The sequence below is a fragment of the Equus caballus genome, chromosome 5 (genome assembly GCF_041296265.1).
Source record: "Equus caballus isolate H_3958 breed thoroughbred chromosome 5, TB-T2T, whole genome shotgun sequence".
Lineage (NCBI taxonomy): Eukaryota > Metazoa > Chordata > Mammalia > Perissodactyla > Equidae > Equus > Equus caballus.
The window spans coordinates 86,978,056-86,993,132 of NC_091688.1; the positions used below are offsets into that span (position 1 = coordinate 86,978,056).

At 34.0% G+C, this 15,077-nt stretch overlaps 1 protein-coding gene across 50 annotated transcripts in view; it reads right to left on the reverse strand.

Annotated features, from left to right (window-relative positions):
• ADGRL2 (adhesion G protein-coupled receptor L2) overlaps positions 1-15,077 on the reverse strand; it is a 595,411-nt gene that overhangs the window by 53,648 nt on the left and 526,686 nt on the right. For all 50 annotated transcript variants that reach the window (XM_070267443.1, XM_070267427.1, XM_070267430.1 and 47 more), the window contains one exon: positions 1,503-1,612. In XM_070267443.1, the coding sequence (XP_070123544.1) occupies positions 1,503-1,612 (110 nt within the window). The remainder of the gene's footprint in view (positions 1-1,502; positions 1,613-15,077) is intronic.

The following is a 15,077-nucleotide window of genomic DNA, read 5'->3' on the forward strand; positions in this document are numbered from 1 at the left end:
CACTGTTCTTGGTCTACAGACTAGGTGACAGGAACTGGCTCCAGAAAGACACAATTCTTGGCCGCTCTGACTGACTCCACTGTCTGGGAATGGATGCTGTATTCCTTTTCTAATTTGAGGACAGAAACCACGCTAAATTCAAGTGAAAGTGCCTTTACGGAACAAAATTTTGGTTAGCTCAAAAGAATACAATGTTCCTCTAGTGGCACAGGAGAATGATTACGTAAGCCACCAACACTACACACAGGAGAAATGATATAAAGATCAGTGCACTCAGTAGGCTTCCGATCCTACAGATGGTATAGAAAATACTGAAAACATAAAAAGCATCCATTTCACAGGAACACAGGAACACAGAGCAGGGATGAAAAGAAAAGATAATCTGTGTTTGGCCTTTAACTGATACACCACAAAAAGCCAATTTATCAAAACTGTGGGCAGAGAAGACAGAGACAGCACCTTCACAGGATGTGTGAGAATGCATTATACATCTATGAGAATTGATAGTTAGGACATATGAATTTATTAGAACTAGAGATCTAGTTTTTGAGGTTCTAGAAAAAGCAATTTCATTATTTAGTTTGAATCCAGTTTTTTTTAGGAGGGAAGTACACAAAAACTATCTCCAATCTAGAAAATTGCCACTAAAGAACTTCTAATTCAAATCCCTGTGAATGAAGGTGATGTGACACTTTTTTTTTTTCTAATTTAAAAAGTAAAGAAGACAAAAACTATCAAACAAACTAGCTTATGAAAATCAGTCGTCTAAGATGTTGTTTTTTTCTCTTGAAAGTATAGACTACTATTTAGAACTATGAATTCTGAGATTAGGAGGAAAACCACCCAGAATTAAAGCATTAGCTGAAGCCTACTTATGAAATTTCCAACTGAATTTTAAATACCCCCCTATAGGATCTTACTAAAAATGGATATTGTGCCAAATTAAAAATAGGAATATGTGTAAGGTTTTGTTATGTCTATTTTATTTAGTGTTAAGGTTTCATCGCTGAACCTGGTAAAGAAATTCTCCCTTAAAGACAAGGGAACAAAAAAGGCAGCCTTTGCCTCGGTTACTGCAATGGCAGCTTTTACGAGGCACTGAAGTTACCACAACAGCAGGTAGCCATTCAAGCAGCTCACGATTAAAAACGAAGTCAATTTCTTCTTTAGAAAACTGTGAGCCAAACCAATTTGTCAGCAACTGGTATTGGGCAAAAGTACAGATTTCTATCTGCCCTATTGAATAGCTAATTCAAGTTTGTTTTCTGGAAAAACACTAGCCTTAAAAGCCAAACACTTAAGAACACAGACAGACACTTGGCCAGCATCACACTATGGCTTCCTTCCACACTTCATGAAGCTAATTTGAGGCCTGAGTCTGTTAGTGCTCTGCATGCATAATGGTTTTGTAGGCCATAAACATATGCTTCTTTCACATGTGTAGTCTTTCAGTATCGACGAGGAATGCTGGAGAAAGCGAAGAATACAAACTTCATACTTACTGTAAGGGACACATTCATACTGGACTTCAAGATATTTGTATGTTCCAGGACATGGATCAGGAAATACATCTGACCCAGTAACTACTATACACTGTGTTCGATTGTTGCACCTGGAAAACAAAACAAATCACATTTATGTAACATAATAATTTATCTTTACTAAAGAAATATAATAGAGAATTGATTCGTTTTTTCTTCAAGCAACTAGTACCAAAAATCAAAAAGTTCAACTGGTATTAGGTCACTCTACATGATTAAATAAAGAGATACAAAAGTCCTATTTTCTTTATGCTGTAATATTTCTGTATCATGGGTCACGCTAAATTTTAACTTGAAGTGAAAAGAAAATAGCTAACAGTTCTCTATTATTCTACCATACATTTTAACTGGAATTTTTGACATACTCAATATGTAGTGAAACAAACAAATTACCAGGATACTCGCCATATTTAAAAATTAAAATTATGAAAAATAAAACGGTGCTACAACTGAAGAGAGACATGGAGTCATAAATTGATTAGCTTGTAAGTTTTGACAACATATTAAAATAAAGGAGCAAGCTTTTTAAATTTATCCTCTAAATACAGTTTTGTGTTACATTTTCTATCACAGGCACTTTCTTTTTTTTTTCCTCCCTCCCCAAAGCCCCAGTACACAGTTGTATATCCTAGTTGTAAGTCATTCTAGTTTTTCTATGTGGCATCCCTCCACGGCATGGCAAGCAGTGCTTAGGTCCCCGCCCAGGATCTGAACTGGTGAACTCCAGGCCTCCGAAGCAGAGCGTGCAAACTTAACCACTCAGCCACGGGGACAGCCCCACAGGCACTTTCTATATTCTTGAATACCAGATATCAAGCTAGTAGACTGCACCTGCCATGCTATGGCCTGATAAATGATAGAACACATTCCAAGCATTTAGCACAGTGCCCAGGACACATTCAGTGTCTAAGCACTGTTGTTACTCTTACTATTTTCATAGATTGACATGCTTATACTATCAATATGGTATGATTGTGAACCTTCATTCTTCTAAATTAGTAATCTCTGAAATACAACGTTAAAAAGAATGTCACTACCACGATGCCTAGAATGTCCTATTTATTACTATCGGAAGTATTTTCTTATTTTTATATTGTCATTAATTCATCAGGATTATTAGAATTAAGTCAGAATTCTAGGCAAGATGATATCTATTTAAGTCCTATGGATAGTCCACATGATCTTTTTATAAGCTTTGTAAAGGCAAGAACTATTTCCCTGTAATTTCACTTGACTACAATCCATGGAATGTAACGTTTGCAAGGTTTTCATTATATTTTCTGATGGTATATAAATTAAGAAGGCAAAGCAAGCAGAACAAGAGCATTATAACAAAATTTATTTAACAATTTGAATACCAGACACTCTATAGTGCAGAAAATAACTAGACTATAAAACGGCAAATGAATGAAAAAGCAGCCCTGTTTTTAGCACAACTGTCTAAAGGACAGTGGGAGGAGAATTGTGTTAGAGAGGCAGAGGTATAGTAAGGCATGCACTTTTGGAGCCATTTCGACTGAAACCAGGTTGAGTCTTGCTCGAAGAGCAACAAGACCTGAAAACTTCTACAGGATCTAACAGGTAAATTTTATAGGTCAAGGTATAATATAATGAACTTCAAGCAAAAGTCTTACATATTAAATAAATTATAACTAATATTGCTTGTGCAAATACTAATGGTGTTTCATCATGATTAATCTATAATACTGTATTCCCCATTTTTTTAAAAACATACCACAGAAAATAATTTTCAAGAGCATGGATAAGGTAACTGGTGCAGCGTTACATTCCAAAGCAACATCATTTTTTATTCTCATTATTCTTTCTCTTAAATTGGTACAATCATTTGAAGAAATCTGCTGATGTTTTTCTGTTTAGTGTAAATGAATTATTTTTACATGAATCACAGAACCAATTTTATATCCTAAAATTTTAAACAGCAGATGGATTTAAGATTTCTCAATAGGTCAATGTCTAATGTTTCAACTAATGTTTCACTTTCTTCTTTCTTAAATTTTATAGCAACACGAGAGTTCATTGATTTTTTTTAGTTCCTTGATCTCCCAGGAATTCTCAGTGACTAACCTGGTCTCCATCAAAAACTAAAGTTCTGGGGCCGGCCTGGTGGCACAGTGGTTAAGTTCAAATGTTCCACTTTGGTGGCCCACGGTTCACAGGTTCAGATCCCGGGCATGGACCTACAAACCGCTCAGCAAGCCATGCTGCGGCAGTGTCCCGCATACAAAATAGAGGAAGACTGGCAGAGATGGTAGCTCAGCAACAATCTTCCTCAACCAAAAAGAGGAGGAAGGGCGACACATGTTAGCTCGGGGCAATCTTCCTCACCAAAAAATCCCCACCAGAAACTAAAGTTCTTTTATTTCCTTCCTTGCATTTATGCATACCTACAAGGATCCCCCCTTTATTTCACTCTCACATCTTTCAGAAACAAAGAAATCAAAACTCCTGTGAGTTAGATATCCCTTCTATAATATTCCCTTAGGTACAGATTTGACAGCCACCCAACAAAACTCTGCCATGTAGTAAATGGTTTTTAAATAAATCTGAAATATATTCATGATAGAAATCCCATAAAATAACAATTCCACTCGTGAGTAAACTTTTCACATAGTTCATCACCCTCCCCTCCCCACTGTAGCCTCCTCTCGTACCACCAAACCAGAAAGAGGTGGGAGAGACAGGGGATAGCGCTCAAGGTCCAAATGGACCAGGAACATGACGAACCTTGAACCAACGTGGAGAAGGATGTAGCTCAAAGGATTTGGGAATTCATGTATCATTTTTCAAAAATTAAGAATACACTGAAGATTATCCAATTTTTTTCCCACTAGAAGATCAAATGAATATATATGATTTTAATATGGGATTTAAAATATCTTTTATTCCCTATTTTTCAATGTCACAGCATGTTTGTAAGAAGAATACAAGGGATAAGCATTCATATTGTTTAAAAGACCAACACCGTACAATGAAAAGTAATTGCTCATATTTACTCTTATTCTGAACTTTATATTAGTCATCGGACCACAATTACAATTCAAACAAATGTCAAAGCAATTACACAATTTATATCAACTACATAATTTTTATTCCTTTTAATAATCACATTGTACACAGCATTCACTTTAAGACAGCAAAAAGTGATAATTCTAGGGTTCTATTCTTAAGTAAAACTGAAGGTAAGGAGATTTAATGGAGTTGCTATAAATAAAATTACACAGATTTCTAGAATTCACGGCCTCCCAAGATGTCACAAATGTTCACTTTTATATATCAAAAGTGCAAGAAATTAATCTTGAGAAAAAAAGGACTTCAGGGGCTAACAGGAAAGGGTCAGCAAGAGGAACGCAAAAGTCTAAGACTATCCGATTTGCACACCAGTATCTTGATTCATGGAAAAGAAAACCTAAGTTTTTAGAGGACTAAATGATGAAAATAAAAATTCAGACTATGTACATTCCTTTATGAACGAAGCAAGTAGCTTTAAGTTTCCAAATACAATTAAGCGTGGGGACACAGGGGAAAAAAAATACCAGTGTGAGCTGTTAGTACTAAGAAAAATCTGAAAATTCTTTAACGGATACACTGTTGGTAAGATTCTAAAACCATAAACTGCTATCATTTAAGAAGTTAGGGAAATAGAAAGCAATTAGCCACAGAAGCAAAGTAAATTCCCACCAACTGTTCTGCTTCAAGTTTGCATTCTAATGAAAATGAAAAGGCACAACTAAGCCAAGAAAGGAAAGGTATTCAGTTGTTTGTATTCTCAGCCCCGGGCAATGTTCCTGGCATGATTTTTCTCCCTCTTCCCCCACAGAAAAAGATTTCTTTATCAGTAAAGTCATGGTTGTATTAACAATTAAATTATCAGTATATTTTGGTAATACTACACAGATTCATTATGTTAAAAATCTACACTTTTTTAGATGTTAAACATAAAAATTGAGATGAATGAGAACACAGAAGAGAAATTGTTTTTTAAATAGGTGGACCTTTGATTACAACTTGAAGGAAATACAAGTTCAATTAATTAATTACTGTTCATCAAAAAGAAAATGGATACTAGATATATTTTAAACACTTCAACTTCTAAATAATCTCATTTTATTTTGTATTTGCAGAGATGAGTTAGGAAAGTTAAAGCACTGGTTCTCAAAAAGTGGTCCTCAGACCGGCAGCACCAGCATCAACTGGGAACTGGTTAGAAATGCATTCTCACACCCCAAGCAAGAGCAACAGTCTCAGAAACTCCGGAGGTGAGTACCAACAATCTGTGGTTGACCTCTCTCTGCAGGTGATTCTGATGCAGGACAACCACTGGATTAAAACAAGACAGGTTTACATACTTTAGCAAAGAAACGCCTGCTTTTTTCCTCCATAAATCTCAATGCCAATACAAGTGAAATAGAAACTCATTAAGCGATGAGCATGATTTTTGCAGCAGACACATAATAAGAGTTTACAATGTTAACATGTCTTCTCTTGCTAATTTTAATCATAAGAATCAAGGGTTTTAGTTGCTCTAATTTTGAGCAAGTAGGCTAGTTATTTATAAATTCTGAACACAGGGGATCTAAATAAGTACAATTTCTAAGTACATGTATGCATCGCATGTAAGCCCATTTTTAACAACAGAGAGAAAGTATATCCTTTTCCGAAATATTTGCTAGCTAGCTAATGAAAATTTATAACACTAAATAAATCTGGAAATAAAATTTTTGACATTCTGTGAAAATATACTATGTTCCCTAGAAGAAGGATGTCATTAAAAATAACCACAAAGAAGATGCACGGTAATCACTGCAAATTTTTCTATATTCAATCTTTGATTTATTTATTCAGATAAATTTTAATAAAGTGGCACAACTACGGGAAGACAATTAATGTAATATATAATTATTTTTAGAGAGAACTCCAGAGGCATAAAGCAGCTCTTGCAAATAACAGCTAAGCAGTTTCTGGGGTATAGTATACGATTTAAGACCACCTAGGAAATAAATGTAAAAGTACATAAGCACCCTGTCTCAAATTCTAAACATTAATCATTTTTAATATTCTAACCACATTCCCAAAAGTTGGCACGTATAGACCAAAGGCTAACCATTATTTCATATCACTGGGTTAAAAGCACTACCAAATAATATCACCTATATATTATTTCTATACATTATTTTAGGTTGCAACTTTCTGACTATCAAATTAAAGATTTCTTCCTCTAATTTTCTTACTAATCTAAAATATACATATAATACAACACTTATCCTGAGAATTCCATACATTAACTAAAATAAATCCAATAGTAAATGCTTTGTAAAATTATCAAGTTCAAACACTAGAATAAAAGTATTATTTCTGACATAAATATTCATAAAACTTATATTTTAATCATAAAACCCATCAACCACAACAAAGGAAATCCTAAATCCTGTTTTATAGGCCATAAAGCTGCTTTATGTAAATGGAGCAAAAAAACCTGAATTTTTAAAATTATTTTAAAACTCATTCCTATAAGTCTTTCTCCTCTAAACGGGAAAAATTCTATTTAGAAATGAAGCCAAATGTATATCTCAAAAGTTGAAGAAAATAAGACTGCACAATTTTGGAGATTAATAGCTTGTTAATTTACTTCTTATGCACAGGAGAATACCAATATATTTACTTATTAGCAAAATTTAGAGTGTAATATTTTTGAAGTCAGGGATATTGTCCAGGTTTGTGCAAAATATGTAGGAGAAAAATACTTTTAAGGAATATCTAATGAATCTCTTAACTATCACAATTAGCAGATGGTAGAAAGTTAAGAGTACTAAAAACAGTATATTTTATCTTCCAGATGTAATCAATGTTCTCAGGCTTCAATATTAACTTTTAAGCTATTCACAATATTTTTTGAAATTAAGATAAATGTTGCCAAGAAAAACATGTAACTGATGAAAAGGCATTTTATAAATGTGTATTATCAATAATTTACATACTAGTATATGGAAATTACCTAGAAATTGCCTTGTACAGATTAACAGCAGAATTTTGAAGAAATATTATCTTCTATTTTGGGGACAGTAGCACTTCATCACTAATGAAATAATAATAATGCAAACTATTAATATGTTGCTTTTCCTTAATCTTTTAAAGCTGTAAATGAAAGAAGGCACAATGAGCACATTACTTATTATAATCTGAGAATAAATTGTATAAAAATCAACAATACAGCATATCGTTTGACTCTGTTCAGAAGCAAAATCATTTGCTAATTGAGATTAGTGCTTAAAAAGCAGAGGCTTTAGAATCAGAAAGATTTGGGATTTGAGTTCCAGCTCAGCTGCTCACTTAATTGTGAGTCCAGAAGCAATGTATTACACCCCTCAGCCTTAGCTTTCTCATCTGTAAAACATAATTCTTCACAAGTTTGTCATTAGGTTAAATGGGATAATACAGGCAAATTCTTTACACAATCCCTCAGTAAATATGAATTACCAACAACAAAAATATCAGTAATAACAATAAGTACTCCCTATATAAGATGGACATAGATTTGCAAACCTTAAAGGGACAGAACGTTTTTATTCTTCCAGAGTAGCTCTTAGACTGTGCAGAGGATTTCCTGTGTACAGCTTTAAAAACAGGCTGAACTACTCATGCAAATTTGTTTCCTTTCCAAATCTAATCTTGCATTGTACAATGCCTAACAAATTGCTTTTACTCTTCTTTTGATTATCTTATGCTCATTATTACACTTTACCAAGTGCAAAGTATGGAGATGAGATTCCATGCGTAATCTATTGTGAGAGGTGTTTTAATCAATACTCTTGTTCTGCTGATTAAGCAGGGGCTTCTGTTTTGGCAAGATAACACTAGTTTCTCCAGTCGTGCTCCAAAAACCATTGGGAATCTTCAGCAGATCATTAGATATGCTACAATAAAGCTTTGGCACATTCTCTTTTCTTCCTTAAATTACTTCACTGTCCCGTCATTCGTCGTCTCTATGGCACTACATTAGCATTGCATCTCCCCTGAAACCTGCACAAGGGCTATGTCTCCAGGCCATAGGATGCCATTTTCAATGAGGCTTCTGCTTGAAAATATAAATTAAGAAAATTTCATTATCTCCTGCCAGGGGCCATTATTCACCACAGTTCTAAGGAAGATTAAAAATGCAAAATCTACCGACTTGAACAAATACTCCAGCATTCAACAGAAAAGCTCAGTATATGACGACAGAAACTAAAAATTACTGTTTGCTCAAATTTGGAGTCATCCTCTAGAATTAGCCCAATTCTTTATTGAGTCTGTATGTTCAGTGAAGATTGCTTCAGCAATTTCAGTCTCTAAGTGGCATCTGTTATTTTTTAAATTCAATTATAAAATAGTAGCAATAATAGGTCTGTTTCTTTCCTGAGTTACCTTCTGTCTTAGTTAAAACGACTCACTTTTTGGAGATGAAATAAGTGCTTTCAAGTTACCAGGGTAACATGTAATGATACTTCTTTGCAAAGTGCTAAATATAAGTAGAGCATTCACAGGAGTGCCCTGGAAGACTTTAAACCATATCCACACGGAGAATTATATCTTAGTAAATGAACAGAACATCTACAGTTGAATTACTGCAAGATGAATCCATTCTCTAATTAATGGACTAGAAATGATACTCACTCTCAAGCCTCAATTACTAAAAACAAAAGGTATTATATGTCAGTAAGTACATTTTATTCTATTCAAGTACACAAGTTTAAAAATTTCAGAAACCTTACCACAAGGGGCAAAAAAGAAAAAGAACGCTGTCAACCTGTAAATTCGTATTGGAGGTGATTATGTGCCTGGCACATAAGAGAAATTTAGTAATTGTTTTTGAATGAATGAAATAATGATGAATGGTTAACTTGGCTATTTCTGCTTATAAATAAACAGTTAGTAGAAAATAAATACCAGATATCCAATTCTGTTTCAACCAACTGTACCTGATTCTCAAACAATTCTGTCAATTTGGACATAGTTTTGTACCATGAAACCAATAATACAAGACTTACGAGACACATCTATTTAAGGGGCAGGGGAAAAAACTACCCTTTAGCTTCCAAATCAATTCTTCATACACCAACAATTCCAAATAACCAAGAAACGTAGTACTCTAGGCACTAAACCTCCTGTCTTTTTGAGTCCAAATTTAGAAAAGAAATTTTAAACACATAGCAGATGACCTTAAAACATGAATAGGTGAGTCCCAATGCAAATAGATTTTCTCAAGCAAAGTAATCAAATAAACCGAAGGGATAAAAAGCCGTCATGCTCCACGATACAAGGTTACAATCATCCTCACAAATGAAAGAGGGACACTGACTTGCACGTTATTATCAAACTTTTATTTTTTTATTGTATGATGAAATGCTCTTTTGTCATCTAAACTTCTGTTCTGTAGAGCTAAGGAAAGTGGGTCTTGCTTTCTTTAAATATTTATTAATGATGATTTGTGAGCCTAACTAATTGCTAGGTAAACATAACATTAGGAAGCTAAATGGTGTGTAATTAATATGGTAAAAAAAGGAGGTGCTCTATAGTAATGTTCCCATTTGTCACATAACTGTTCTCATAATTTACTTAATAATTTGTGCATTCTAAAAGATTTCTATCCATCATATAGTATTTAATTCTTTAGGCATGTTAGGATATTATACTCCAAGCATCATAGAATATTGTGTTACTTAAAGTATTTTAAAATCCTTAAAATAAAGTTGAATTATTGAAATAAAGTTACTAGCAGAATCTCTAGGAGAATATGCTTGAATACTGCGACATGCACAGATACATAATTAGGAAAAACTAAATAATATTTCTATTCCATTCAGTTTTATATATACTGATGTTTTCAAAAATTTTAAATATAATCCTGATTCTTTAAAAATTGCAACTGTGATTAAATCTTTGCAACTGTATTTGAAAAAAAGCACAGAAAAGCCAATTTATTATTTAATAACTATAAGCAAAACTGCAAAATATCTTTCTGTATTATAAATACATAAACTGAAAACTACTTGACTGAAAAAGTATAAAGTATCTAAGAGAAAGAGAAAACCCCCCAAAATAAATAAGCAACTATCAAATAAGCTACAGCAAGTCAACAAAAGCTTCACATAAAAGTCCTGTTTCTTCATGTCCAGAAAGCTGTCATTCTACTTTTCACCATGTTGAAAACAGAAATAACACCAAAGTGGTTATCTTCCATAACCAGTTTGAGTAACATATTAAGTCAGAAATTATAGTCACAATGTATGCATGCCTTAATATTTATATTAAATATTTAATATTTATAGTTAAATTTGTATCTAAGAAACCTAAAAAATTTTCTCAAAAATTCGCATTAATAACTAAGATAAGCATTTTGAAATGGCAACGCCGATTTGCTAAAAACAACTTCCTATGTTTTAGAAACCTTTGAAATTCCTTGCAGTTTTTACTAGACCTTGGGGTCAGTTTAATGCAAATTAGGCTTGACTCACTCAGAGCCTTATTAATCCAGTACAAAATCTCTTGTTTGCAGAAATGCACATTCAACATAAATGTACTTGCTTTTATTAGCAAAATAAGAAGTATTTATTTACAAAGCATGCCACTGAGACTAAATTTCATTCACAGGGTCATCAGGTCTAACTACTTAATGAAAGGAACAAGATAATTTAAGTGGAGATAAAAACTATAAAATTTTGAAATATTTTAAAAATATCGCTTCTGTGTCCAAATTTAAGACCTCTCCTTTTAATAATTCAAAAAATTATTATGACCTGTATCAATTAGGAGCAATTATTTATAAAAATGTTAACCGACTACAGTTTGCACTTGCAGAAACGATCACATTTTTAACAAGGGAAATGGGAAATCGCTATGGGATGCCCTAGTTAGATTAAATTAGCAAGAAACTTGTTACCAGACCATATAAAAGACACAGTGTAATAAGACATGACCTTGCAGAGCCTCGGAGCCAATCTGTGATGTTTTTCCTTCCTATAACCCTTGCTAATTATCTGCAAAGTTACAGACCCTTTTGTTGTGGGTTATTTTTCTTCAAATTGTGAGGGGATTTTTGGTTTCTAAATATTTAATTAGTCTTGCTATGATATGAGAATTGTTGTACATGCCAAGCATTTCGATTTTCATATTCTATTCCTTCCAATTATCCTCAGATTTAGATTGGTCATCCCAACCCGTTTCCTTTTGTAATTATTTACTTCTTAAAGATCATTCTGTGAAGAAATATTTTCACCCTTATGGCTCTTCTTTTCCACAAATGGCTTTTCTGGTCCGTTAATTACCCGCTCTGAGGATTAGAGTTTGAAATAATGCAAAAGAACCTGCAACTAAAAGGAGTTTTGGAGGGCAAAATTGAGTGAACTAGATTTTTGTTGTTGCTATGTTAAATTCACCTTAAAGATTACTCCCTAGGTTTGGATATGGTTTTAATAAACAAAAAAACTATGCCATAAATATTTTTTCTGCCTCCCAAGATGTTTGATGGGGTGTCATTTAGTTAGTATTAAAAATCTATGCATATGAAAGAAACTAATTTCTAATCTAATTGAAAGCTAATATAACGTCCGCTTTTACAGACCTCACTGTGATTACAGCACAGAAATAAATGTCCACAGAAATTCCTGTACAAATCAAACTGAAAGCATAGAAATAAAATCAGAAGACTTTTGGTAGTGTGGGTTTTTAAAATTTTCCATCTATGCAAAATTTAAGACAAAGTACTACTTTTTTGTTAAAGTATATAATCAATTCAGGAAAATTTTTTCACTTTTTATTAAAATAACTACATTCTACAAGTGCCTTTTTTTCCATCAAGAGGCAAGAAAGCACTGCTGCTCTTTACCCAAGGTGAATTCTTTTGCTACTAAAATTTTTCACAATTTTTGTACTATTATCTCGTCATCAAACTTACTTTTCAGGTAATACACTTTTCTTATTACTTTTATTTCAAAGGAATTTATGTTCCTCATGTAACATAAAATATTCTGATAGTAAAATATGTGACATATTGTGTAAAAGGGGATGCAAAAATATGAGTGAGCAATATCTTAATAATACCAATTGAGTTAACAAATTAATGTCAGAGGACAGAGAAACGCGTAGAATTAATATTTCTCCAAAGGGTCAACAAAGTGAAAATTCTCATTCTGAAAACAAAGTACTATGCAATTATTCTGAAAGTCATGAACCTGTTTCTAAATTTTAACCTTGTGCCCCATAAAAACCATTACCTATATTTTCTTATGTTGTTCTTTCTAATCTAGAATGCAGCATCAGAACTTAATTCTCACAGAAATTACTGTCTACACACGCTTCTTAAGCTATTTCTTCCTTAACACGAAGACCCATCTGAAGGACCTTAAGTCTCTGGGATAGAACATTATCAGAGGTTAGGACACTAGGCTACCAGTCTGAGGAAGTGCTGTTTTCCAACTCATAGTGGTGCCCTCCGCACAAGCCTAGGAGGAGCACCCGGCATCTCGGTGTTATGTACCAGGAAGTAAGGGAGGGGGACCCTCTGCAGGAAGCATCAGCTAAGGAGGGGGATGGAGAAAACCAACTCATAAACTACATGGGCCAAAGGTATTAAATTCTTCCCTGATTACTCAAACCTGAGTGATCTTTCTCTCCTTCCCCTACGGCAGTAACTGTCTATATAATTAATCTGGCAATTAACCATATTCTGCTATGTGGCATCTCTTCTATATTTTCTCACCAAGTATCTGCCATGTTTAGAATTAAGCTCTAAAATCTTACGTTTCTGTTTATATTCTTTTCCAAACACCCCAACGAATGCTGGGCTCTTTACTGTATCAGATCACACGATGTTTTGAGCTGTTTCTAGGCCTACTCTTATCTCTCCAGCTAGGTGTTGTTAGGCTTTCTGCAAATCCACTAGAATGCCTAGCCCTGTTTATGGCAAAAAATACTCAATACATACTTTCTGAACTGGAATTCTTACTTTTCTGTATTTTATGGGGGGGTTTTATTCGAAGGAACAACTCAAAATGTCCTGTTGATACATACTAGCTGTCATTTCCTTAAGAAAAACTGTAGAATTTTGTATAGATATTTACCTATCTATTCTGTAAGACGAGAGATGAAAAACAATAAAGGCAAAAAGCTGAAACCACTGACTCTTGGCATATTCTTAGCAGTAGAGCAGGTGTGGAAGGCTAAAAACAATCCTAATGCCCATAATCTGAATATAAATAATCAAATTCATCAGAGACTTATAGAGAGGTGGCTACTTGGTGGTTCATACACTCTCAAAATTAATAGAGTCTCACCTGACTGATATATACATGGCAAATTTCACTGGCTTATTTCTGATAAATCAGAACTAATCTTTAATCATGACAAAATATTCATAATCTAATCCTTTTATCAAATTGACTATCACTGCAGGAGTCTCATGTGTTTGCACAATTAAAAACCCCATGTTAGCTGTATATAATAAGGCATTACATTTGATGCAAATCCTTTTCTATTGAAATAAGTGCCAAGCTGACAGCAGGAAGCAGCTGATAAGAAAGCAACAAGGCATTGCTGATGGCATTCTCGATAACTGAACACCTACGCATAAGCATTCAGTCTACAGCTTATTACCCAAAGTGCTCTTTTTTTTAAAAGCACAGATCAAGGGAAGTGTCCGCTTGCTGCATCTCAGTCACAAAGGCAAGAAATTACCTAAAAACAGACAGACAGATGATAGCTACATAGATACATGGATAGGGAGGAAGGAAGGCAGGAAGACAGAAGGGAGGGAGGGAAGGAGGAAGCGAGGAAGCATGAAAGAAAGGAATGAAAGAAGGAAAGATGGAAGGAAATGATAATTTTCTATCCACCTGTGATTCTGGTACTAGAAACAGTGATGTAAGACATTATCTGCTGCTATATCCTAGGTGTAGAAATACCTACAATTTTGAAAGCATGGTAATACCCTAGATACACCATATGCAAACAATATCTATGCAGAAGAAAATGAACAAATGGATATGAAATTACACAAAGAGTGAACTCATTGTTTCAGAGTTAATATGAAGGGTCTAAAACTCTAGTGTTATTTTCCATATCAACATCACAGAGTTAAAAATTTTTTTAAATACACTATTTTATAGAACTATTCCATAATTTTGAGTAATATGAAGAAGACAACCTTTGAAAGATCCCTTCCCCCTTAGCTTAGGCACAAGAGAATTCACAGTGCCCAAAAGGAAGAAGAAAGTTGAGGTGACGCTGCGTGGTACAGAAAGCTTGGAAAGGTAAGGAGAGAAGTTGAAGAACTCCCTTCATAGGTCTACTCCGTATTCCCTCAGCAGAGAGCACAGGTTTCCACCCCAGGCCATTACTCATCACTTTCCCTTCCCATCAGCTTTCAGAGGTTTATTGTGCTATTGGAGAGATGTGGGATCATAGTTATTTCTGTACATATCTCATCTTCTTCACCAGATTACAATATCTTTGAGGGATTAGTACCTGTTTTGAGAATCTCTG